This window comes from Archocentrus centrarchus, chromosome 10 (assembly GCF_007364275.1).
Source record: "Archocentrus centrarchus isolate MPI-CPG fArcCen1 chromosome 10, fArcCen1, whole genome shotgun sequence".
Taxonomy (NCBI): domain Eukaryota; kingdom Metazoa; phylum Chordata; class Actinopteri; order Cichliformes; family Cichlidae; genus Archocentrus; species Archocentrus centrarchus.
Window position 1 is genome coordinate 24,605,289 of NC_044355.1, and position 27,589 is coordinate 24,632,877.

Below are 27,589 nucleotides of genomic sequence, written 5' to 3' on the forward strand. Positions count from 1 at the left end.
TGATTAAACCAGACACTGTGCTTACTGATATTTGTTGAGCATTTAGAAACGTTGCATTTAAAATTACCTGCCACAACACGTTTACTCCCTTTATGCTCGCCCACTGTAACCCCTGATTATAGCGCTATAAATGATACATAAATTATATGGTTTTGCCTCTTTGTATGCGATAAGCACCGGTGATGGAGGATACGCCAGTAGGATTGTTTCTTATGTGTTATTGTGTGTTATTGGGCTCAGATCGGTTTGATGTTTGAAGGCGCAGAAACCTAAAGTAACGAGTCTGTTTTGAAAATGTAAAGAGTAGAAAGTACAGATATTTGTGTAAAAATGTAGGAAGTAAAAGAAAAAAGTTGTCAGAAAATTAATACTCAAGTAAAGTACAGATACCTGATAATTCTACTTAAGTACAGTAACGAAGAATTTGTACTTGGTTACTTCCCACCTATGCCTAAAAGTCAAAGTTCATGCAAAAAAACACTTTTTCCATCACTCCCGCCTGTTGATCGTTGAACTCTGGTACCAGCAAGCACGTGACACCGTGAAGTCGCCGTGACAAAAACACTGTGAAAAGGGGAGAAATGACCACGTGAAACTAATCGCTCACCGTGCACCTCGTCCGCGCTCCCGCCGGTGCTGCTCGTCCCTGTGACAGGTAGCTAGCTGGTTTTGACATTTCAGTTAAAGTAGATTTTATGAACTCACTTGCCTACAGTACGACTTCAAAGGTGGGAAAATTGTAAGACAGTTGTTATTTTCTTAAATATTTAAGTTTTAAATTTAAGTTATGAAAAATACATCTCTTTTTAACAGAGAATGGCGTTAACGTTAAACGCTCTCTTGTTCGCTAACTATAAGTTCGTCAACCCTTCTTTATTTGCTCAGTTTGGCTAGCCGCTGAGGCTAATCTATGTATATACTGAACTGTTTGCTAACAGACCATAAACCACTCAGAGGCTTCAATGAGCCTTTTCTTTGCTATTTGTAGCAACACCCTATGTTTACTCCTGAAGTAACTTTAGACCTAAGCGCTGGAGGAGGCCTCACACATGGGTGGATATTGTCGGGTGCAGGGGTCCAAGATGTTTTGAGCAGAAGGTGCTGCACAAATGACCTTATGCGAAAGGGACAGGGACTAATGATGCACTACAAACGCACCCAGAAGGATTCATTCTGTCTTTGATGACCCTGTAAACACGTTAATTTATGACAAACTTTCTGACGCTTTCAGCCACAGTGTAGTCAGTGTGTGCATCATTGCTTTGGGTATCTAAAGTTAGCAGAAGAGATTTGCACAGCTGCACAGGCTCACTGGTTTCGTTTTGTTTCCCTGTGCTTTCAGCCTTTTTCCTGAACACAGCTTGCTGGCATCCTTTAGTTTGAGGTGCAATTTTTAGTGTGGGACAGTCCAGTGACTGACTGCACTTTCGATGCCTGGCCCTGCTACGCAGAGCTACTCATTGTGTGATACTGATATGATCCAGTCAACCAGGGAAGGGCCATTTGGGGCATTGTGTGCAGTGCCTGAGGGGCTTTGAGAACAGAGAAGCATTGTTTTCTTGCTCTCTCGGATTCTTAAATGTATGATTCAATTTGCAGGCAGTAACTTGCACTAGATTGCACTAAAGAAGAACAGAGGTACTTAAATAGATCCTTTACTCAAGCACATTACATTTGTTAATAATTACCAGTGCAGAATGATTCTGAACGGTTCTCAAAGCACAGGGTCAAGTTCCCGACATAGCTGTTACAGGGATTTGTGGCTGGCTATCCTATTTGCTTTGACCCCCCCCCCCCCCCCGGTGTGGAAGCATAATGTACAGCAGTGAGGATCTTATCTCCAGTGCTTTAAAGCTGCTTTTAGGTTTGTGCATTGTTGTATATTTGCTTAGATTTTAGAGGATGTAAGACTCTTAAAACTCTGAGGGGATAATAAACATACTCTATACCATGAGTTACATCTCAAGTCAAGATTAGACCGCAGTCCTGAGAGTTGCAGGCCTTGTATAGATTAGGCAGAAATAGCTTGGGTCTTGGGGGTCTCAGACTCTGGTGTCACATCACTGTTGTCGTTTCAGGATCAGGTGTCAAACTTTGAGGATGTCATCAAAGAGTGATGCTGTCAGTGTGACACTCTGTTCTGCCATCAAAGTTTGAAGGCAAATTCCAGTCTGGATGTACGGTTAAAAACTGTCGTAGCGCGACTTTCTCCTCTTGCTAGGCCTCACGTCAGCCTGCTCCACTTTTTATTTATCCCTTGCTAAAATGCCGCCTGATCCATTCCTGCATAAAAGAGGGACTGGCCGCTTAGCAACAGTGAATGCCAACTCAATCTGGCAGCCTGTGGCCACTCCCCCTCGGCATGGATAAGGTAGCATGTTGCTCTCTCCCTCACTTGATCCTTTTGTGAACTTCTGGAATGAACCTCTGCAGTGAGCACAGTCTCTTGCTGGACCTTGACATGCTTGCACAAGCAGAGCAGTGTGCAGCAAAGTTGCTGAGTTTGTCTGACGCAGGAGCTGATAGATTGATCATCCACATCTGCAGTGGGCCTATAGGATAAAGTCACATTACCTCATGGACGGGGAGTGAAAGAACTGAAGCTTACGACCGCATTGGAGGGGGGAGCGTTCTCACTCAGGCTGCAATGTTACTGATGCACGGCTGATTCTGAACACGAGGACAGAGGAGTGGTGGGATGGCGGTGGACTCTCACCCAACTGCCTGCTCATTTGGCTGGATTTAAGACTTTGCGGGGAAAGTAGTAATGGGATTGTCTCTGAAAGGCTAAAATGAGGCGAGGGAACCTGCAAAAAGTGCTCTCCAATGTGATATAATAAGTAACAAAGCTGACTGTGGAGATATTTTCTTCCTTACTGCAAATCTTTGCATGGAGAGGACTCGAGTGGAGGTATTGAAAGTTAGTTCATACTATAGCCAAAGACATCTCCTTAACGTGTCATAGACAGTTGTGCTTCCTCCTTTGACTTTTCGTTTTTTCTCTTTACTGTCTGTGTCTTTTAGCTTGTCAAGGGTTTTATTTTCCCATAAACATTTGCAGCTTGTGGGTTTTCTCAGGTACAGTTGTGCTTTATGTAATGCTCTATACCTGGCCAAATGTGCAACAACTGAAATGAGTGCCCTTTGTCATTATTGAGTATACAGCAGTGGCCTTCAAGGTGCACAGTTCAATGTGCACTCCAGTTTGACAGGGCTATATATTTCATTTCATTGTAGAGACTGTAATGTACAGTAAGGTGTGTTCTCCCTCTGCCTGTTAAACAAACACATTCATTCAGTTGTTGACTGCTGACCACACTGATAAGATGCACTGAAACTGTTGGAATTTTATCAGTTCTGACATTAAAGGCAAGGCAGGATAATAATCATAGTGACATGTTTCTTCAAATAACTATGCTGCAATATTTCTATATTTTCCTTTGCCTCTGGGAGGTATGGAAGGAAAGTTCAAGCTTCAAATAACTTTTTGTATTATGATAGGATTTCCTTTTCTCAGAGTGCCTTATTTAAATAAACGTAATTGTATTTAGCTTAATATTGTTAAATCTGACATTTATAAATCCTGTTAAAGTTTTAAGGTGTTTGAGATTTTGTTTATTGTCAGGCCTCTAGTGACTTCAGGTGTCTCTGCAACTCCAAAGTCATGGCATATTTTAAATAGAGCCAGGTTCACCAAATACTCGACCTTTTGTTATACAGTGTTTGAATTTGTTAGTCTGCACATGTGTATATCCAAGTGTTACATTTTCTTAAAAGCATTAGTAATACTAAAAGCAATTTACTTGGTAGTATTTTCAAGTTGTTGGTGACCTGATGTCTGTCTTTTCTGTGATCTATACCCCAGTGTTTTTTTGTAGTTGTGACTGGTGAGCTTTGCTCTTCTGCCTGCTTAAATAAACACAACAGTGCAAAGCTGTTGGAGACAGTTCGTTCTAAATGCCCGTTGGCTCATGTGAGAGTAAAAACATGTTTCCTAACTGTTGCTCCATCCTTGCATTGAAGCTTTTGACACCATGATTCAACAAAGATAGCAACACTGACTGTAATAGTCTCATGTAATTCTCACTTTGAATGTTCACCATTGAAAATGGAGATTAAGAGGGGTTTTTTTTTTTTTTTTTTTTTTTTTTTGGTCTGTGGTAACTTGATTAGTTACACCTTGCTAGTACCTGTTGGACCCCTTTTTACCTTCGGGACTGCCTTAATTCTTTATTCCTGCAGATTTGTTGGCTGCACATCCATGATGCAAATCTCCTGTTCCACCACATTCCAAAGGTGCTCTGTTGGATTGAGATCTGGTGACCGTGGAGGTCATTTAAGTGCAGTAAACTCATTTTCATGCTCAAAAACCCAGTTTGAGATGATTTGAGCTTTGTGATATGATGTGGTGTTCTGCTGGGAACAACCATCAGAATATGGGTACACTAGTCCTAAAAAGGTGATTATTGTCAGCAATAATACTCAGGTAAGCTGTGGTGTTTAAATGAAGTTGAGTTAGTACTAAGGAACCCAAAATGTGTCAAGAAAATAGCCCCCACACAATTACACACCACCAGCAGCCTGAACCATTGTTACAAGGAGGGGTATATCCATGCTTTCATGTTGTTTACACCAAATTCTGACCCTACCATCCAAATGTTGCAGCAGAAATTGAGACTCATCATACCACACAACATTTTTTATTTATTTTTTTTTTCAATCTTCTTTTCACTTTCTGTGCAGATTGTAGCCTCAGTTTCCTGTTCTTAGCTGTCAGGAGTGACATCTGGTGCTTCAGGGTTCAACATGTGCATTCAGAGATGCTCTTCTGCATACCTTAGTTGTAATCAGTGGTTTTTTTGAGCTACTGTTCCCTTTCCTGTCACCTCAAAGCAGTGTGGCCATCTTCCTCTGACCTCTGGAATTAACAAGGCATTTTCAGAGAACTGCCAGTCATTAAATATTTTCTCTTTTTTAGACCATTCTCTGTAAACCCTAGAGATGGTTGTGTAGGGTACTATTGGTACCAACAACCATGCCACATTCAAAGTCACTTAAATCACCTTTCTTCCCCATTCTGATGCTGGGATTGAAATTCAGCAGGTCATCTTATTGCCATGTGATTGGCTGATAAGCTATTGTTTTAACAAGCAGTTGAATGGCTGTACCTAATGAACTGGCTGAGTGTATGTTGCTGGTAAACAGAGCTTCGGTTGGATCAGCTTGTCCACAGTGGTGTTGGAATTCTAAGCACTTTGCCTATTATTTTATAGAAATTTGCTTCATACTAAAGTGATGCTGAAAGCTAATGCTCAGCTAAAGAAAGGTCTGTGTAGACTTCAACACAAATCTTAAATTGTATTATTACTAGTTATATTATACTCTTACATTATAATATGATATACATTTTCGGTGGGCTAACTATAATATATTTTCAGGGAAAAAAGAATACCAGGGCATATTTCATTATTAGTTCCTTTTCTGGTGATCTTTGAACATACAAAGGTATTGATAGATTGTGTAGCTGCTTGCTCCTGAAATTTTATCCTTTTCTCCTCCCTTACAGATGTTCTTGCTTTGTCATCAGATTTAACGGGCTAAAGTGCTGCTAACTGAATGCAAAGCTATTCAGAACTTAATCTGCACAAGAAGACAAAATCCTGTCAGAACTCGTAAATGTCTGATAATACATTTAACATGTCCAGTGGCCAACATGAGAGCCCGTGTTCTCTACCTCACAGGGGCTCCGCTGAGACTCACTCATCCATGCCTGTGTCACCTGACTCCAACAGTAGCATTTCCTTCATGAATGTTAGAGAAGCCAGCAGCTCTGCTGACATCAGCATGCCGGGACGCTGCCTTAGCCAGTGTTCCCCTGTGGATATCCTCTACAATACCACCTTAACACAGGGAGATGTCTTCTGTGGTGTAACCGCAAACTTGAATCAAACCTTTATTGCCACACCAGTGAGTGACAGCATTAATATCTGGAAACAAAACTTGAGCCTCATCAGCAATGAAGAGTTTGAGACTTTTAGAAGGGACAAAGAGGATGAAAGTAATAATACTGTAATTTCTCAGAGTTCACATGGGACATCCTGGAGGGGATCCACTGAGAATGACTGCTGCTCTCTGAGCTCTGGGGAAATGGTAATGAGGAGCAACAGTTTCTGTCTGGATGACCAGTCACTCTTATTAGTCTCTTCCCTGGAGGAATCATCCATCTCTTCAGCTGCACCTCGACCCAAATCACCTGATGTGTCTAACCTGCCACCGACTGCTGTTCTAGATGTCTGCAATAAATCCACAGAAAGAATCTCTGAGGAGAATACAGACCATCCTTGTCTTGGTGTGACTTTCATTCAGGCAGACAACAAGGAGCTCCTCACTGAGGAAAATGAAATGGCAACATCCAACTGTCTTTTAGCTCTGCCAAATGAGAATGAAGGAGGGCTTTTCACGACGTTTATCTGTGAAACATCTCCAGATTGCAGAAAAGAGGCTAACTGTACTAGTGATCAAGCAGAGCTTTTACCCCCTTTTTCAGCAGCATTTACACCAGAACAAGGCAAGACCATTGTGTCCACTCTTTCAAATACACAAGAAATTGATGAGGATATTCATACTTCTACTCCATTACAAAACACTGGAAACAAGAAAAATGGCCTCCCCTTGTTTTCAGAGTCTCCTTGTATTGGAACTGCAAGCAGCCCAGGACTTCACCCTGTTAAAAGGCAGCAATCTGTCACTAATAAACAATGTTTAGTTCCAGGACTGCCACCTACAGCAAGCAAAGTTAAGAAAATAGAAATTAAAAAGTTTCCCAAACCTGACTTCAGTCGTGTAAAATCTAAAATCATAACAAGAGATCCACATCAAACCTCAGTGCCAGGCACTGTGTTACAATACAAACAATCAGAAGTTAATTTGGGGAATAGGCATACTGAATCCCTGAGAAGAACAACAAATAGTTCTGCCAAGGGAAGAAGTAGCACTACAGTTGTTCCTGCCGCCACAAAAATGTTTAATGATGGACAGAAGGAAGTGGATGCAGGAGCTGCTAACTTGGGGTTAACAGTGAGACAGTCATGTGAGCATACTGGTGTGGATGGACAGGGCAAGAGCAGAGAAGCCCCATCTGGCCAATGCAGTAAACTCAGCTCAGAAACAGAGGGACCATCTTGCAGCCAAGTATCAGAAATCTCAGCACAGCACGCTTGGAGCCAGACCAGCTTCTCATCCCTAGAAAAATCCCCTGGTAAAAGTGGCCCCAAACCAACTCCAAAGAACGGCATATCAAACAAAGCTGAGGTTAGATCAGGTTCATCTTTAGGCCGGGACAAGTTTTCTGCCTTAAAGACACGGCCTCGCTGCTCATCTGACAGTTCATCATTGATGTCTAGGCCGCCAAAGGAGAAGCGAACAATTCTAAAGTTCTCAGCTAGTTTTACCATTACCAAAGCAGACGCACACCAGAGCCAGACCAAACCAAAGAACCTGAGCTGCTCCTCCCAGAATAAACGGGCCATACAGGCTGGGGACATAAATGACCCTACTCAAAACTCCTCCAGAGATGTTAAGAAGATAAGCCTGGTGGTGAGTAGATAAAATATTTAATTTGTTTTTTTGTTTGTTTTTGTTTTTCAAATAAGTCACAATGCAAGGGCTTCAAAATTGTTTATAGTTAAGCTCACAGAAGTATTTGGGGAATTAAAATTTCTTGTGTGCTGTAAGCTATCAGGGCCAAATGCATAGAACTGAGAGACTGAAGAATTACTCTCTTTTCAGGCAGAGTCAGCAGGAGCCCATTTGGATGACAGTAAGACTAGAAGCCAACCTTGGCGACCATCACCTAGACTTCCAAGAAGAACACCACTTTCACAGCCTCCACCTGCCAGTCCCAGATCAACCTCTTTGTCAGCCAGGCAGAGACAGGGATCCCTGGGGAAGATTGAATTCAGGACCCCTAAAGCTGCAGGGACACCTCAATCCAAGCAGACGAGCAGTACAGGTGTGAGTCTTTTTGATTTGGTAAATGGACTAGTTCTTATATAGCGCTTTTCTACTCTGAACACTCAAAGTGCTTATACAGCATGTTTACATTTACCCAATTCACACCCATTCATACAAGCACTTCCATGACTAACTAAGCTGAGTCCTTTTACTATCTAACATTCACACACGTTCACACTCCAACGCTTGCGTCGGAGAGCAACTTGGGGTTAAGTATCTTGCCCAAGGATACATTGGCATGCACCCTGGAGTAGCCAGGAATCGAACCGCTGACCTTCCAGTCTGCTCTACCTCCTGAGCTACAGCCACCCCATTATGACTTATTTAAAAATAAATAACACATTATCATATTGAACTGAGTCTGTGGCAACAATTCAGAAATATTAAGTTATTCTTTATCTTGCAGAAGACAAATTAAAATATTACTATTAAAATACTAGACAGGAGGTCACAGTCAGTACCCTCAAAAGCTGTGCGACCTGGCTTGGACAAAGCAGAACCTAGGGATTGCTTAACTAGCTTTTCCTCTGTGACGTAAACAAATTGTGTAATACATCTTTTGGGTCAAAGCACCACAGTTTCATGTTTTCTAGGAAGTTGGTCTTTCAGTCCAACTAATAAAGTAGAACTACAGACATTTATCAGCTTTATTTAAATTATCGCTTGAATATGTGTTTTCTGTACTAGACATGCTGCTGTAAACTATGTAGGTTGTGGTATCATGGCCTTTCCATGAGAGGGTGACATTGAGCAGTGTCTTTATTGGCTCTCCCTTTCAACAATCTCAGTCATCAGTGTCAACTCCAGTCTTAAAGTTTCAAATTTTCAAATATTTAGATTTTGTAAGATTGGAAAAATTGCCATCTTCTATATCAGTAACTGTTAAAATTGAAGGTAGTCACACTTTTACACTGCAGTTTCTGTGCTATTGAATGTGGTTTTAGTTTTAAATGCTAGTTTTTATTTTATCTTGGTCTGGCATATATTAGAAAATGCCTCTATATGTAACATTGAGCTTGCCTGTAATAAAGAGGTTCATGCTGCTGACCTTATTTCCTTCCCAGGCTGTCAGAGAGCACAGGAAATGGGAGAGCCATCCCTCGGATCTGCCTCAGCAGCAAACATTAAGCCCCAGCTGAATGGACTCCGACCTCCTCAGACTCCCGCTCGCCCCTTTCTTAAAGGTCCTCCTTCCACTCCTGTTAGTAAACTACCACGCAAGACTTTGGGGCCTTCCAGAGGCCTTACTGAAACTAGTGCTCAACATGTGCTATGCCAAGGCACTGGGAATACACAAGGTGAGATTAGTCAGAATTTGCATAGCTTTTAGAAATAGGATATAATTTCTAGAAATAGTCCCTATATGCTGTTACATAAAGGTATAAAAACAGTCATAAACAGTTTTTAGGGATTAGGCCATGATGTTTGTTGGGGGTTTTTAAGGACACATGTGGTCCAGTCAGGGAGGGGCTGCTGTTTAAATGATGACCCTCTTTAGGCCTGGGCTAGGATGGAAATCTCCCCTTGGGCAGTCTTTCTCTGTTTGCAATATTTCCATATCTGCTGTGATATAGGAGCTTGACATCTTAAATATAGATTTTTTTAATCCCAGCTTTCTTTTAAACCGTTCCTAAAGGATGAGGAGACACTTTAAACATATCTCAATAACCTGAAGGCAACTAGTGGCAACTAATCTGTTTTGCAGCTCCAAATAGCTAATCAGGACTAGTTGATGTGTCATATGAATGGATGGACTAATATTATGATGTGAGCTCCCAGAATCCTCAACAGCATGCAGCTCTCTGATTGGCTGAGAGGTTATATTTTTCTAACTGGGTGACCTACCCCCCCCTTTTTGGGTGGTTGTCATGGCAACAGTCCCATTCCACTCTAGTTCACACACAGTGTTGCCTGGAGGAGACACAGCAGACCTACACTACAACTGGTGTTGTCTGAGGTAGATTAAATAGAGCGCTTTTTCCATTTTTGACTGAAAACCAATGGCTGGCTACACTGGGCTTCGAAGCTGCACTTGGACTGAGTTTCCAGCTCATGTTTTCAACAGTTCTGCTTTACTTACACAAGGCAGTGCAGCATCCAGCTGTGATCTCACCCTCCTGACCTGTCTGCTCATTGGATCTTATCGCTTTTGTATCATCCCTTTGTTAGCTGCATTTAATGGAAAAGATAGGAGCCTTTGGAGAAGTGAGTGGGACTGGCAGTTGACTCATAACTGGAGTTTCCATGGTGAAGCGTTTACTGTTTTAGATCTTTTCAGTATGGAAACATAACCATTTGTCCTGCTAAATATCAGCATCTTTCGTAGATTCAGTTCTTTTTGCTATTGCTTTGGTATTTTGTCATCATTTGCTGTAATTCACTCTTTTCCAATAATATTTATTTGCATTTTTTTTTTTATTTACCTTGTTACATTCAAGGTGCTTGCTATGGCTAAAACGATGCATTTGTTGTCTTTAAATGGCTTCAGATGACTGTGTGACAAACCGCTAGTGATGTTGAAAATTGTTATTCCAACAGTCAGTGGGTTACTAGTGGTCGACACATTCAGAATATCATGGCATACTTTGCAGTATTTAACCAGCATGCCTCTAACTGTCCAACAGTTTCCGGAGGAGTTGCACACAAAGCAACCCCATTCAAGTCAGTGGTGCTGAAAGCAAGGCTCCTCTCGACCTCTGGGAAAAACACAGGACCAAGTAAGATCACACCACCACCACATGCATACAAATTTAGTCATTCACTGTAAAATTCTCTGATTGACCATTGATCACATAGTTTTTTTTTTTTGCATCTTTTAATGGCCCTGTTAAATGTGACTTAAGACATAAACTTGTTAATGTTGTTTGTATAGTGTGGTAACAATACTTGATGAGGACTCTAATCTTGATTAAATTAATTGCCTCCTCCTTTGTTGGTTGTTTGACCTTTGATCAATCCCTTGAACTAGTGCTAACTTAAAAGCTGTCTACATTTCACAGTTGCCACTCAGTTCTAGTCAGTTGGCAGCGTGCCTTCTTCATTATGGGTCAGATTCATTCCAGCCTCTTTTGTCTCCTGGATCTTTTGCTTATATCAGCTTTGTCTATGGTAGACAAGGCTGCTGCTTCCACAAGAAAAGGAGCATCACATTCTATAATCGGTCCTCTGATAAAGACAGCTTCTGCAAGATTTGTTCAGTCAGCACTGGGTGGACCTGGTAAGAGTCTTCTCTTTTTTTTGTTATGTCTTTGTTCATATTACTGGACTTTATACCAAATGGTTTGTCAGGGGTGTAGGCTTTGTTTCACATGATAGTGGGGTGGGACAAAAATAACACAGTGCATTGTCTATTGAATAAATATGCGTAATGTGTAACAGCTACAAATACATAGATTATTAAGTTTATGTTTCTGTTATTTACAATGTTACAGTTTGACTCTCGCATGCCTCATTGATTGATCTACCTGATATTTAAAAACAAATGCAGTATTGCCAAAAGTATTCACTCAGCCATCCAAATGGTAGCATTTAATTTTCCTATCCTCTGAATGGTGTCTCCTAATGACTAATAATTTCATACTGTGAGGAACGTGTGGCGTGTTAGTCAGCCCAGCTTTGGACTTGCTGGAGCTGCTGTCTGTGATTCATAGAATGCTTGAAATTTTGGGGCTTCTCGTGCCTTCCTGCCTTTAATCGTGTCACAGCATTATGTCTGTGTTTACAGTTGAGCAGAAGCTATGCTGCAGAAAACACTTTGTTAAATCAAACTTGATTTGTCATCATACTGATTGACCTTGCCATGAGCTTCCTGTTATCTATTGTTTATCCCACTGCAAGTGATGCAGGGAAAGAGAGTAACGCCTTGGCAACTTTAAATTCCCATTGGCTGCAGTCCTCATGTTTGCTCCTCCCAGCCCTTTTTCTGCTTCCAAGCCCCACCCCCTCTACTCTCTCCTCTGGGATCCTGGCTGTGTTACAGCACCGCCATCATCCAGCTTGGAGATGCTGCTTTACTCTGCTTTGGGCGATTCGCGCATTTTTGTGAATAGCTGAAGGCTGACTTTACAGAGGATTAAGAGATTTTTTTTTTTCCTCCTCCCCCTCTGTCCTTATCACATCTATCAGACTGTGCCACAACCACTGGCAAGCCTTTGACCCTGTAGTTGTTCACAGCTGGGAATTAGATTTTGAGTTGGGACTTGTGCCATGCCGAACTGGGTGCCCTCACTTTTTTCAAGGCCATCTCAGTCGAGTAGCTATCACGACTGCTTTTTATTGATTTATTTATTTATTTTCTGTCAGCTCTTATCAGTGCTGCTGTTACCTGAGGCATGATACCCTGAGATGTACCACAGCTTGTGGTTCTTAGCCAGCAACAATCGTCTGCATCTGGAAACAGGCTTTATTTTTAAATAACTGCTGGCTGAAGACGTCGGCTCTTTTGCATTGTTTTTGAGATGTTATGGTCTCCGAAGCTCTCTTTGTCCAACATCCACGTGCGTCTGACAGCCAAAGGTTTGCTCCGAAATATTCAGCTGCTGTCAGGATGCAGGAAGAGCACTGTGGTTTTCCAAGCAGGTCTGTCAGTTGTTTCAGTGTTAAATATTGCTGTTGATGTTGTTATGACATTTTTGAGGGGGTTTCTGTGCCAGTCAGTGTTTGCCTTTCAAGCAGATCTGTAGTGTTAGCTGTTTATGAAATCCATTTTTAGCACAGCTATATACTAACTGGCAGTGCAGAAGGTTTGGTTCTCATTTTACCTACCACGGATCATCAAAACTTGTGACCCTGAGCCTGAAACATGTTAGAAGTCTGAAATTAAAGAATAATTTAACCAAACATCAGAATAATCTTTTTCTTATGCTGTATGGTGGTTAACATTATTTTCATGCCACCTTCTTTCATTAAGTATCAAAATGTATCACTTCCATGCTCGCTGGGAATTCCACTACTCTTGTTTCAGTCCAGTGTGCCAAGGTTATTTTGGTTCTTTATCCCTAAGTTGATCCATGGGAGCCTTGTTGTAATTCTTGAACTGTATGCTAACACTAACAGTAGCTTCTTTCTTAACCCATAAGAACCCACATGTTCTGGACATTTTCTTGACTAAGTTTTTAAGTCAATAAATGTTCAAAATTCTGAATGCATTGTTCTTCAAGGAGAAGTGTGTGTGTGGGTTCTTATGGGTTAAAGCATTTGTAAAGTTTTTGCTGAAATGTGGTAACTTTTATGAAGATTTTATTATAATCTAGTAATGGTATTCTTTCTTAGATCAGTGTAATTATTATTTTACTGAGAATTATGACCCTTATTGTGTTAGTCAGGGACTATAACAACTCCCTGATTGTGAGCGGTCTCCTCATCCGTCATGCTTTGTGCTGTGCTGTGATATCTCCTTACAGCAACAGCACACAATGCTGTGGAGTCACTAAATCTCTGTGTTTAAGTGTACAAGTTAGAGTGGTACAAATAATTTTTTGAGCCACAGACAAAGTTTGAAATAAAAAGAGAAGCTTGTCATCACTTCTGTATTCAGAGACTTGGATGAAAATAGCTGCAAGTACTCTGTTGCTATGGCGCGATAGTCAAAGAAAGCGATTATGCGCTTATGTAAAGGAAATGAAATGTCATTTGGGTGCAGATATGTATGTTTATGGAAAACCAAAGCCACATGATGCTTGAAAAGCATGAAAGCCAGGTGTAATAGCAACTCCTAGACCTTATGTTTGCTATTTAATTTCCGTTTTTAACTTTGTGTCAGTATTACACTGGGTATGCAAGGGGGGACAAAATGAATGCGTGACTAAAATAGATAGTTTTACAGCATGAAGGTCACATCATCTCAGACATTTCAGATTTTATATTAAATAGGTAACTCTCCTCTAGTGTTTGATAATATCCACTACAGGCCCAACCAGTGTTTTCTCTGTCCATGTAAAAAGCAGCATCTTTAAAAAATGGTTATATAGTATCCTCAGTTATTAGTTTTTTCCTCTTAAAGACATGACTGCAGTAGTAGATCATCTCACAAGTCTGTGTAAAGCATTGTTTTTATGTTTTAATTTATTTTTTTTGTTTTTTACTCTATAGAGGCATGTTTATAGTATGCAATGTAGTAGATGTTGTCTCTTTGTGCTCGTTTGATATCCAGCAGAGGGCGCTGTAATTCAAAGAAAACTGCTAGGTTTGCTCAATCCTGTGAAACATTTGGATCTGTGTCAAAGATATCACTGCAAGGAGGGAAAAATTCATACAAAGTGTAAAAAACTATTCTAGAAAAAAGTGTGTTTGATTTAGTAGAACAATGAAGATATCAAAACTACGAAAAAAAATCCATACTGAAATATGCACCAAAACCAAATAATAATAATACAAATGTTTGGTGTTCTTTAGATTTCTCAAACTAACCACTGTTTGCCTTTAAAAAAAAAAAAAAAAAAAGATTTAGACATAATATTAGCGATTTTTAAAACAGTAATCCAAATGGATGGGGCATTTATAAGAAGTTAAAGTTTAAAACAAAAGGCGGATACTTGAAAACATCTGTTTTGTTTTTGTTTTTATTAACTACACATTTGCATATATTATTTCACAAAAAATCCCTTGAGTTAGTAAATGTGGCCAAACTATCGTGTGGACTTTGAGATTAGGAGCGGTTTTTCTTTTCTTTTTCTTTTTCTTTTACTTTTCTTTTGTTTTTTTTTTTTTTTTGGGTCTTCAATCATCGGAGTCCCGTACGTCAGTTTAATAAGAAGAACTTAGTCAGGATCACAAGTCTGGACTCACTTGTGATTTCAACTACACGATGGCTAAAACTGCTCACCAAAAGTCTAAATATTTTGAATGTTTCTGTGAATGATTCAGTATGTCTTAGCATAGCATCTAGCATGAAGCCAACATTTTATGGCTACAGAATTATGAATCTGGATTTAAATCTATCTAATAAAGTATTTTATCTATATTATTCCAGGTTTTCAGAGCAAGATTTCAACCCTGAATTCCACAGTTTGGCCTATCAATCGTTTGTTTACTCAAGAATGACCCTGTTACATTTTGGTAATCAAAGGTCAAGGTCACTGTGACATCGCTTAGGAATTTATACATTAATTATGAAAAAATGTAAAAATTGAAGAGAATAAAGAAATGAACAGATGGCATTTTATTAAAGGTCAACTTTACTGACATAATTGTTAGCAAGGACTCTTTCAATGTCCAGACATCTATTTGACTGGCTGGTGAAGGCTTACGATTGAAAAGTGGTAATTAAATTTCACTTGATTGATTGTAACAGCCGCCATCTAAAATGGCAAAAAAAGCTGATTATGGATTCCCACAGGCAATTTTCTGTACAGTATATTCAATTCAGTTTTGTTTGCATAGCACCAAATCACAGAGGTAAAGACTCTACAATAATTACAGAGAAAATCCAACAATCGGCACAACCTCCTCAAGTGGATATGAAACACTACGTGTATAAAGGCTAATTTACATCGAGCCCTGCTCTAAAAACGGTCACAGATTTAACTCTGCCTGTGAAGCTGGATTTAAGAGAGAAGTGTTTAAAGTTAAAATTTTACAGCATGTGTAGCTTTATCTTGTGCCAGTACAGAACGTGACATTGCTGGGTGTGTTGGCTGGTTGCCACTAATATAATTAGTGTGAGCCTTTGTACGGGTAGTGTTTCATTTCCATTTTAAAGCTGGGATTTCTGATATATCCCAGGCTATTTTCAGTACAGTCATGTAACGTTCTACACAGTCTCTTAAGAGCAAGCAGGACACTTGAACATGTCCATTTTAATCATTGTAACTGATGTCTGTTCTTGTTTTGTTTTTGTTTTCCTTTTCTCCACAAAGACAGTATGTGGTAGTGAAATTTTCAGTCAGGTGTCCCTCTCTCTTATAGCAGAGTAAAGAATGTGTTCATTAGTAGGATTGATGGTAGCTGTTGCATATCAGTGATGTATTTTTAAAGCTGATGTAAATCAACATTACAGTGTCATGGCCTTGCTAAATATGCTGTCCTTGGAGACCAGTGCCTGCAGAGCACTAGACTAAAATCTAATATTATTCAGTGATTATATTTTCTTTCCCCCCCTCGGGGCCATCAGAGGAGCAGCATTGGGAATCATCAGACTGGCTGATTGGACAGAACAGTTCTAGACTGCAGATATTCAGGGCTTTGACACATGACCTTGATGCAAATGTACACCTGACAGGAGTGTAGTGCATTGTGCTGCCATCAGGCCACCTGCAGTGATTGTGGTTGGGGGGGGGGCTGATCAGGTTTGTTATGACACTAAAGCCTTGTTCTTTCATAGTGGACAAGAACAAAACCAAGGCTGGCTCCCACCAACAACACCCTCAACAGCAAGCATCACAGCAAAACCAGAGCGACAGGCCTCGGGATGTGGTGCCAGCAAGTCTCACGGAGGTTGACAGAATAAACCAGAACATCCAGCAGCTCAAAGGACTCCTGAGGGCCAGTAACTGTAGATTTGAAGCACTCTCCATCGTCTTGCAGCAAACTTTGGCCGAGGTAAGAATGTACTTATTTCACAAAAAACACTTGCATTTACAGTTTATAAAATATATTTACATTTTATGACACATTTACTGTCAGTTTTCAGACATGGAAATCATCGAGCTAGTTCAATGAGTTATTGTTGTTCAGCTAGAATCACACTGTTGCTCACTCAGCATCTGTCCAACTAAAGTGGAAACTAATTTTGTTAATAATTGATCTTAGTTTGATATTCCAGTAAAACAGATTAATTTTTTCTTTTAAGATTAATTATTGATCTACATCTGCACAGGTTCATTTAGCAAAATCAAATCCTGCTTACTGATAGAGGGAAACTTAATGACGTTACTATTTCCAGCACCAGCCTGGGGAGTGAATGTCTGAGTGTGTGTGTGTGTGTGTGTGTGAGAGGCAGAACACAGACATACTGGGATGTTGTCCAGCATTAAACAGTCCTGCTGTTGTCATCCACTGAACTACTGAAGCAACGCTGGATGAACCAGAAACTGGTCCTTTGTTTGAATGCCTAAAAGTCGTAGGTGTGGTTTTGAGTCAGCTTGTGTGCTGCATCCCTGAAGAAGCATCACAGTTTCCCCTTAAAACAAATGACGTCTATATAGTTGTGTCATTTTCATGAGTTCATAGGTCATACAGATAGGAAAACACAATTTGCTTTGCTTTTAAATATCTGTGTTTAAGCTTTTATGTGTTTTGGCTTTTCAGGTCATGATTCTTCTTACTGCAGGGCTTTACAGACCAGCCTAATAGATGTACTCCACCCAACCATCATACTTCCTTATTTAGTTGTTGTCAGAGCAAAACTATGTAGGATGTAGTGCTGAATTCTTATGTCTTTATGAGTGAATAAAGTAAATGATCTTTGTTTTAGTCTACGTCATCTTAAAGAGAGAAAAACAGTGTTTCAGCTCTCTGGGTAACTTTAGAAATGTCCTTGTGTGACTTTACATCATGTGTGTTGTCATGAGTAAGTGGCACAAAGTCGGACCTAGTAGGATTTTCCTCTCGTGGACTTCACTGGAGCTTATCTGGCATTGTTCATATACCTCAAAGACTTCAGTGTAGGATCTTAAGGGCCAAATCATTGTAAAAATATTTTTACGTAAACGTAAATCTTCATTTAGCATCCCGGTGCTGTGAAAGCTCTGTTTGTTGTGGTGCACTCTGCAGCTAATAGCAGTTTCAGAAAATGAAGCCACTGCTTCTCTCAGCTGTGATGTAGAAAATCACCCTTGTGTTTTATTTCCTTTGACCTTAATTTCAGCAACTCCTTTTACTCCTGCCTTACTCCAGAGTTTGACACCAGACAAATTTATTATGACTGCAGTTATGACAGAGTTCAAATTTTTGGGGACATTTTTGTCTCCATTTAACATGATTTATCATTCCAAGCATCTGAAAACCAGTAATAACTTATTTAGGGCCTTGAAGAATATTAAGAGAGAAAGCAAAGTCTGAAAGTGTAAAGAGCTTCTATTCAGCATTATTTCCCCCAAAACTTATTTAATATTAATTGTTCATTATGTTTTTGGCTATCTGAAGAATCTGAGTGAAAAGTTGAATACTTCTTCTACTTCTTACAAAGCTGCAGTATGAATTCTTACCCACAGAAATAATGTTCCTGAAAGTATGGAGTCATGCCTTTCCTTGTTCTGGGTTCGGTGCAGGTGTCCAAGTCCTCTTTGTTATTTAAGTCTGCGTGTGAGAAGTTTGAGTTACTAGACAGCTTCAGTCTAGCCACAGTTTTAACCCTGAGAAAGTCCCCCTTGACCTCTTCAGTGGAATGACTTGAGGAATCGTCTCCTTTTGTACAGTTTGTACAGTTTTGTTCATCACCAGAAATTAGTGAGCTTCAGTATGATTTGTGGACCTTTTTTTTTTTTTTTTTTTTTTTTTTTTTTTTTTTTTTTTTTTTTTTAGTAGTTAGTAAATATTTTTAAATCCTCAAACATTGTTTTGGTTTATATGAAAAACATGACAGATTTTCCATGTGGTCTCAGATTTTTGGAACCCGCTCTGTGCAGTCATGAGAAACACATTTGGAGCAAAATGTGTTTAAATCGCTGCTCATGCCATGTGATGCAGTGTGACAGCTGGTATCTGAAGCACAGTGTGCGATGTTGTGTCACTGACCTTTGACTCGTTTCCCCCTATTTGGAGGGCTGGGTTGTGAAACTGAATGCATCAACAACTATTAAAAACACACTTGTTCCTCTAGGACAGAAAAGCCTCCACCCACTGATTTGACTTTAACTATGTGTGTATTGCTTTTCTTTTTTTTTAATCACCCCTTTAAGATCCTCATACTATTTAATGCTAACACCTACAGTACATCAGACACAGTGTCTTGCCTTACATGTAGTCTCAATAGATGAATAATTGATACACAAATCTAGTCATTTTAGATAGCAGCTGTATTAATGTGCAGTCTTGTGTATGTATTACTGTGTGAAATCTGGTGGTCACTCATACCAGGAATAGGTATCTGGACCTTCCCATCATACTTTGAGAATGCCCCAGCTGTTGACTTGATATGGCTATGAACAGCAACCAAACACTAAGCAAGGACTGTTTCTTATCATCTGTTTGGATGGGGTGCGAAAGCGCTGGATCTTGTCATACCTTCTCTTAACACTTTCCCTGCCACGGTATTGTTTTAAGCTTACTAGTCGCTCAAGACCTCCCAGAAAATATATAAATATAAATACGCTCTGCTTGCTTGTTAAGTCTCAATATTTCCAGGAAAGTGGAATGTGATCTACATCAATTAGTCGCTGATCTCAGTTCACCATCCTGTTATCCTACACCTGACATGGATCATCGTTATATACTCTAGGGACATTTCTCCTCTTTGGATTGGACTATAAGAATCGAGCAGTGCAGAGGCTTCTGCTGAGTAACTGCTATCAAATTAAATTAGTGAAAGCATGCGCAGCTAAACAAAATAGTCTGCATTTTGACTAATGAAGGAATTTTTTTTAATTTGTGTTTTTTTTGTTTTTTTTTTTTGGCTTACACTGTAGGACTACACAGTGGAAGTTCTTTTGTTCAGTTCCTCGGTGCAAATCATGTGATCTTTACTCTTTTTTTTTTTTTTTTTTTTTCTTTTTTCTTAGTAGAGTGTTCAGGGCAGTGTTGCATTGTAATTGACAGGAAGTGCTTTCAAAAAGAGGAAAACCTAAATCTAATGGCAAAAAGCACCAGATAATGCATGCTCAAAACAAATGCTTGTAATCAATCACTTTACCTGTTGAAGAGCAGCTGACTTAATGATAGAATTGGTATTAATTACAGACATTTTCGATGCTGGTAGTCTTCATAGACAGCTAGTGAACAAACAGTATTTGAAGGTTGGTCAACAAGTGTCTTTATTTTTACTTTCATTAACTGTAAATAGTGTTGCTCACACAGAAGCTGGAAATTTAATCTGTTGCAGCATTGTATCCTCTTATAGAAAGACTGTGCCCATGCAGCCTGTAGCTGTACAGCAAAATGTAATATAATGGTGCAGTGGGATGAGGGGTGATTTAATCTGTTTGGATGAGTAGTGGGGGATGGTGGTAATGAAGCCTCTCCATGTATCCCTTGGGTAGGTCACTGTACAGCACAAGTCCTGCTCCAGCAGCCTGATGTCAGACAGCTCTGTACAATTTATCTGTTTGCTCCACTCCGGCTGCTTTTACTGCTGTCTTAAAGTGACCTCACCTCACTGGTGAGGAGGCTGTTCTCATGCACAGCTTAGCCTGCCCCTTTTGTTATTTTAGATGGAATACGGTAATGCACTCTGCAGTCACTCACCACAGCCAGGGAAGCGGCTTTTTCAGTCCTGCCTCAGATGTAGTCAGAGCAGTCTGGGAGGAGGTGGTGCACCCACCTGGACCGCTGTCTGTCCTGGAGTACGCAGGGGGGACTCCAGCACCCAAGCCTCAGGCTGAGGCTGGACAATGGGCTGTTCTGGCAGCAAAGCATGCCTTAGTGCTCCCTGCGCTGCAGAGAGGGTAACTAGCTTCTATATTGTTGACTCTGCAGTGAGAAATAGATGCAGGACAGGGTGGAAACGTATTTGCTAATGTAAACTGATGAGTGAGGTGATGTTTGGCTTGTCTTACTTATTTTTCTCATATCCATAATTAAATAATGCCGGGTGCATGATGTGCTGTGTGCAGTGTGCAGTGTCAGGTTGTTGATGTGTATCAGCACAGTAAGTGAAACGTAATAGACGGGAGAGAAACAGTTTTTGGATCATCTATGCGTCAGTTTGAAGTCTAGCAGGAGCACTGCAGCTACAGCACAGCCTTTCCACTGCAAAACACTGACTCAGAAAGAGAGAAGTAAGGGAGTTTCTTTTTTTTTCAGTTCTTCCCAATATCACTCTTGTTAGCTTGTGTGTGTGTGTGTGTGTGTGTGTGTGTGTGTGTGTGTGTGCACACGCATTTTAAATGCAGTATTTTGGCAGGAAAACTGGATTCATTTGATGATTGTCATCTTAACATGACTTGTATTTCTCATTTTGTAATCCCAGCTGTCACAATTTCATCTTGTTGCTGTGTTGAAATAAAGATAAAAAAAAAAAAAAACTCTGCAGTAATAAATACATAAGCATGTGTGTGACTGTGTTTACTTTTTTCTCCCCTGCAGCGTGATGAAGCCACGCAGCAGTGCAGGGAGCTGTCCCAGGAGCTGGTCAATCTAAGAGAAGAGCTGGGTAAGTTGGGTCATGTTAGCCTCATGTCAACAGTGTTTGCAGTGGTTAGCTCTGTAATGGACACTCTTGGTACAGGGTTTATGGTTCTTGACTATATCTGGGGATTTTTTTTTGTTTTGTTTTTTTAATCCTTTCAGTTTAAACCTTTTGTTAAGGATGTTATAGAAATTAAAGAAATCTTTATTTGAAAAAGTAATTTGACTTGAAGACTAATCCTGTGCCCTTTTTAACATGATTTTTGTGGTCACAGGTTAACTTTTATATGTTCTAATATTTTTCATGACTGAATATTACTGGATGCAGGTAAGGGATTTGCTGCTTTCCCCACCACATAGACTTTCCTTGCAGTTCTTCCTTTACTTAACTGGTTTGTCCACTGAAAATCTGATGCCCATTCGCCAAGGCAAGTGTGTTTTGTTTTTCAAACCAGTGCCATGTAGAGTGAGGTCCATTTCCCACAGAGTGGCAGACTGACCTATGACCCTCGGGGCCGGTGGAATGCCACACCCTTCTTGGAGACGATGACCCATATTTTATGTCCAGCTTTAAGTGCTGTCAAACAGGCGCGAGCACACTCATACACTCCCACACTCATCCACTCCCACACCAGCCTTTATCTCTCTGACTTAAGGCAGCAGTAGTGTTGTGGCCCCTCCCCTCCCTCACAGCCTTGGGACTTCCACATGACTGCTCTTATATGCTGAGCACTGTTGTATTTGCACTGAAACACATTCTTCACTTCTGGGAAGCTACATTAACCTCAGGCAGACTTTTGTGGGCTTGTTTGAATGCGTGAAGGTGTTGGTATTATTTTAGTATTATTGTTTCCCTTTTAGTTAATTTCCATAAACGTGTACTTTATGCTTCTCTAGTTATCCAAGAAGCAATTTGTTGGTAATATATGGCTCATTATCTGCATATTTTGCATTGCTTCCAACTGCTTGAGCCACAAGGTGTTTTATGTGGGGGGATTTGGACATGAAAGGCACATGGTTGCAGAATACTTTGCTCCCTTTGTTGAACTGTACATGCCAAAGCCTGATGGATTGTCCCTGCGTTTGCTTGGCGTCTGTTCCTGGATCTGCTGCCATTATTCCACTCTGGGTAAGGTGAATCCTCACGCTCAGGCAATGAAATGTAGTTCCTTCACTTTCCTTTCACTACTTTTTGGTTTTGGAAGATTACTTTTTTGTTTAGAAAAGTGCCATGACACCCTGAGAGCATTGAATTGTACCTGCCACACATGTACCACTACAGAGCAACATGTGGATTCAGATTTTTACAACCACCACTGAAGTTGTACATAATTTCAAGTTCTAAATGTTTGGGATACTATCAATCATTTTAGAGTAAACTTTTGAGGACAATAACCTGCTTGACTGGGAGCGGACTTTGTGTTTCATAGTTGGCTTTTGTTTTTTAACACTGTCACAGTTACCTTGGTAGTGCTTTGGATGAACTGCCAGCTGATGGATATCTGCACTGTTTGTGCACAGCCACTTAAGCTGAAGACAGGATATGGAGTTTGCTTCTCTCACCCACTTCAGCCCAGATATAAACACTTGTCAGTGGAAACTGATTGGAACTTGTGAGACTGATTTAGAACTGGAAAACAAAAGCCACCAATAGTAAATAAAGGATAAAATGGCAAGTTGTCATCTTGGAAATGGTTTAAGAAATCTGTTTAGAGCTGTTGTGAAAGAATTTGGACTCATTTCTATTTCTCATTCTGTGTGGAAATGACATGCAGTGTAGTTGGCATAAGCACTCAAGTGCAGGAGGCACCTCCCCTTGAAAGTCAGTTTTTCCATTCCTTTTTGGAGAGCATTTGGTGACACATGTTCACATCGAAAAGGACTTTGCTAAACAGAGTTTTATTAGAGGACATATCAGATTTCTTTATTTTCCCCTTAAGTTAATATTAGTCTATACAGAAGCTGAACAGAAGGCAATCTGTCAGCTTTCACCAAGATAAAATTTTGTCTTTCCAGTTTCTTCCGTCCATTCGTCTGAGCGTCTGGAGAAGGAGAACGAGGAGCTGCGTGTTGCTCTGGAGGATGCACTGCACACACTGCAGGAAAAGCACCAGAATGACCTGGCCGAGCTGGAGCAGAGGCTGCAGGCCTTCTACCAGGCTGAGAGGGACAAAGTTCATCTTACCTACCAGGAAGAGGCAGACAAGTGCAAAACTCTCATGCAACAGCAGGTTTGTCTCTACAGCACCTTTTGATTCCTATTTTGGGAATTTTTAGGAAGATTTACAGTCTCCATTAGCTAATAGTTAAGTTTATTTAATCCTGTGCAAAATGAACTGAATCTTATGTTCTGGTTCTTAAGATTGAAAAACTTAAAGCAAGTCATGAAGCCATGAAGCTGGACCTAGAGAAAAGCCACGAAGAACAGATGCAGTGTGTTAAACAGCAATATGACATGTCACTGGAAGGTGAGTGAACAATATAAACACCATCAGTTGCATAATTTTGGAATATTTCTCTTCCATTTTTACTTATTTCATTATATGATTTTGTGAAATTGTGATAAACCTTGAATTGTTTGTAATGATACAAAACCTGCAAACTTTTCAGAGCTCAGGAAAGTCCACAACCAGGAGCTGGAGGCTTTGGACAAGACCTTAAAAGATGCTGAAGCTTCTCTATCTGTGAGCGCCCTCTTTTGCTTTTGAAAGTCATTCACACAGCAGGACTGGACCTTACTTTGTAATAGTTTGCTCAGTCTTTGTTGTGCTGTGCATCCACAGAGTCAAATTCAAGAGCTAACCTCGGAGAATAATGCTCTGCATGAGAGGCTAACTGCTGAGGAGAACAAGAGGAAAGAGCTGGCTGAAAACAGTCAGGTAATCTGTGCTTATTATAGCTCAGATCTGCTTCAGGAACATCTCATGACTGTGTCCTTTCCCCCTGAGCGTAAAAGCTGGAACTTAGATAAAGTTTTCTCTTTGCTCAGTTATCATTAACGCTTCTCTACTATAAAAAAAAAAAAAAAAAAAAAAAAAAAAAATGTGAACAGGAATGGGTTAACTTCTGCTACATCTGCACTAACTACCCCCCCCCCCCCCCCCCCCCACACACACACACACACCAGTTAATTTTCCCAGAGTGCTGTTGTACAGTGAAGCTGCCACTGCTCATTAGTGTAAAGTGGCTCCAGTTGTACTCAGCATTGTGCCCTGGCACAGTAATTAGGATAACCACCTCACATTACCCTGTCACTCCATATTTGTCATTAATAGATTTATTCAGAAAAACGTGAGCAGCAATTTTTTTTTTTTTTTTTTTTTTTTAATAAACAAACTACACGGTCTGAAAAAGAGTGCTCTTAAAAACTACCTGCATCCAGTCTAGTGGACGTCACCAGCTTCACGTTCCTTGTGGGTCCAAAGCAGTGAATATTTTGTAAGGCCTCATGGCGCCCCCTGTGTGTGGTCTCCATTCTTGACCTCATGATAATTATAACAGACCCTAAGCAATTTCACCCACAGAAGGACCCTCACACCCTGTATCTGGAGCAGGAGCTAGAAAGCCTCAAAGTGGTGCTGGATATCAAAACCAAACAGCTTCACCAGCAGGAGAAGAAGCTCATGGAGATAGGCAAACTGGTGAGATGCAGGATAACTTAAAGTCATTCACTAGAAACAAAACAAGCAATGCTGCTGAGACTTTCCTTTTTAAGCTCACTCTCTATTCTTTTTTTTTTTTTTTTTTTCCCCAGACAGAAAAAAATGTAAAGTTGGATGAGAGCCTTAAAAAAGTCCAGCAGGAGAATGAAGACCTCAAAGCCCGCATGGAAAAACATGCTGCTCTTTCAAGGTAGGAGTCCACCACATGAGCTCATAGTGATTAATACCACAGAGTGAAGCAGCTGGACAGCTGTCTCAGTTCAGACTCCTTTAAAATTACTCTATTAAGTTCACGCAATGACCATCGAACCTTTTCTTGTGGGCCACTATAATTCCAAACATCTAAAGCTCTTCGACTGTATTCCAAAAGCTGTTCATCACTGATAGTGTATTTTGATCACGCCCCACATACCACCACCCTGGTACCATAAGTACTCACTAGAATTCCAAATATATATTAATGGGTGGCTCAAAATAAGCCCCTATTCTGATTGAGGAGGTGATTGTGGTTGAAGAACCGTACATAATATCAAAAGCTTCAGAGAAACTGAAGAACTCTGTGTGCGAGGTAAAGTGGAAAACTGTTGTGTGTCAGATTAATCCAAATTTGAAATTCTTTTTTTTTGGAAAACATAAACACCATGTCCTCTGGACTAAAGAGGAAAGGCACCATCTGGCTTGCTATCAGTGCTGAGTTCAAAAACCTGCATCTCTGATGGTATGGGGTTGCAGTAGTTATTGTGGAATTGGCAACTTGCACATCTGGAAAAGCGCCATCAATGCTGAAAGGTATATACAGGTTTAAGAGCAACATGTGCTCCCATCCAGATGTCTCAGCCTTGCATATGACAGCAAGATAATGCTAAACCACATACTGAGACGTGTTACTGCCATCCTATTTTTTTTTTTCTTTCTCAGTGGTACATTTTCTCAGTTTAAATATTTGATGTTTTCTGTGTTCCATTTATGCATGTTGACTGATTTTTTTTTTTTTTTTCTGCTCATTTCCAGCTCCATATTCTATTAGGGTAACTTAGCATAAGCAAGGCCACCCTGCCTTTGAACCCACTTTCTTCTGATTGGCTGTGTGGCATGTTAATTAAGCAAAGAGTAGAACATAGAACTCCTAGCTCACAGGGATTATTTATACACGCATTGACCTCATTATTTGAAACTTAGGTCGTTTTTAATATTTTTTAAATGCATTTTCAGTGGGTACCTGTCAGTTTGAGTGCCACAGACAGGCCAGCAACACGAAAATATGCGTGTATGTAAACATTTGTTCTCCAGATGCCTGTACTACAAAGCGAGTTCAGCATATCCAGTTTATCTTTCTGATATAAGCCTAACATCACCATCAGGATAAGCAGTCACATGAAGCTGGTTCTTAACTCACTAAGTGAACCCAGAGTCTCCCCTGCACATGAAAGGAGTGGTATTGGCAGCATCTGACCAGTCCCAGTTATGAATAAGTATACTGACTGGATTTACAAAGGAAGATGAAACTATAACCTCTTTATATTTTCCCAAATGTACACACACTACAGACTGAAAGTGTGTGCTTTGGTCAGTAAGACTGGAAAAGAGCTACTGTATTAGTAACATTTAGTCTTTTTGAAGCCTGGAAAGAAAGCTGGGCAAATGCCAACAGCAATTTAACAGACAGATCAATATGACAGCAATATTATTAAGGGCACAAGAGAATCTGATGGATTATAATCAAGTATTTAATTAAATTAATGTTTAAAACATAGTTTCAGTGGTTTAATGGTCTGAGTAAAGATTAAAAACATAATTCAGTCATTGGCTTAGTCTGTGCACACATTTGATCTTAGCTCAGCAAGTACAGTGCAGGTGTCCTGTGTTAGGATCATATATTAATGCTTATAGAACAACAAAGCTGTTGTAAAATTGTTTGCAGCCATAAAAAAAAATCATCATTATGTCTAAAAATCTATATTTATTACTGATGCTCATCGGGGAAACACAAAGACATTAGACACTACTGACAAACTTTAGACCCTTCTGCTATTATTATCAATAGGCAACATTTTTATACTTGTTGTTCTCTAAATCTGGAGCACATTACTGACTATGGCAATATACCCCAGTAAGAAGTGAACCACCTTTGTGGTACAGAAAACCCCTGAAGTTACCTGGATAAGACACAATCCTGATTCATAATTCAGGCCTGTGCTCATCTCTTACTTGTCTTTTGTGTTGATGCACCACAGGCAGCTGTCCACAGAGCAGGCCATGCTGCAGGAGTCCCTTCAGAAGGAGTCCAAGGTGAACAAGCGTCTGTCCATGGAGAACGAGGAGCTGCTGTGGAAGCTCCATAATGGAGACTTGAGTAGCCCCCGCAAGGTGTCCCCCACCTCCACCTCTCCCTCCCATTCCTTCACCCTCCAATCACCTCGCAGCTCCGGCTTCTTCTCCAGCCCTCCTCTGTCACCCAGATAACAATGGGCTCCTGCTTCCAGGAAGCAGACCGCTGCTTTGGAGATATCCTCCTGGAATTAAGAGCCACGTTTGTTTCCTTTGCATTCAGCAAAAACATCAACCTGACCTTGGCTCCTTCAGAAGTGGATGAACTCTGACATTGCAGTAATACTAGAGATTGTTTATATTTAAAAAAAAAAAAAAAAACCATTGCACAGAAGCACTTAATAAGCAAGGCCACGTTGTTGTTG

At 40.3% G+C, this 27,589-nt stretch overlaps 1 protein-coding gene across 9 annotated transcripts; it reads left to right on the plus strand.

Annotated features, from left to right (window-relative positions):
- Positions 1 to 505: 505 nt before the first annotated feature.
- On the plus strand, positions 506 to 27,545 carry mtus1a (microtubule associated tumor suppressor 1a). 9 transcript variants are annotated; one of them, XR_004020465.1, is made up of 15 exons: positions 506 to 655; positions 5,567 to 7,596; positions 7,789 to 8,011; positions 9,078 to 9,311; positions 10,638 to 10,730; positions 11,111 to 11,230; positions 16,334 to 16,551; positions 21,193 to 21,259; positions 23,251 to 23,465; positions 23,597 to 23,702; positions 23,845 to 23,918; positions 24,018 to 24,113; positions 24,759 to 24,875; positions 24,993 to 25,086; positions 27,131 to 27,186. XR_004020465.1 is itself a non-coding variant. In XM_030739252.1 (15 exons), the coding sequence occupies exons 2-15, from the start codon at positions 5,677 to 5,679 to the stop codon at positions 27,357 to 27,359; spliced, it is 3,810 nt and encodes a 1,269-aa protein (XP_030595112.1). In that variant the 5' UTR covers positions 509 to 655; positions 5,567 to 5,676; the 3' UTR covers positions 27,360 to 27,545. The 9 variants fall into 9 exon arrangements, 8 of the variants coding, with proteins under 8 accessions (XP_030595112.1, XP_030595115.1, XP_030595114.1 ...); XM_030739252.1 differs by having other exon boundaries at positions 509 to 655; positions 24,989 to 25,086; positions 27,131 to 27,545; XM_030739255.1 differs by having other exon boundaries at positions 509 to 655; positions 11,126 to 11,230; positions 24,989 to 25,086; positions 27,131 to 27,545.
- Positions 27,546 to 27,589: the final 44 nt, after the last annotated feature.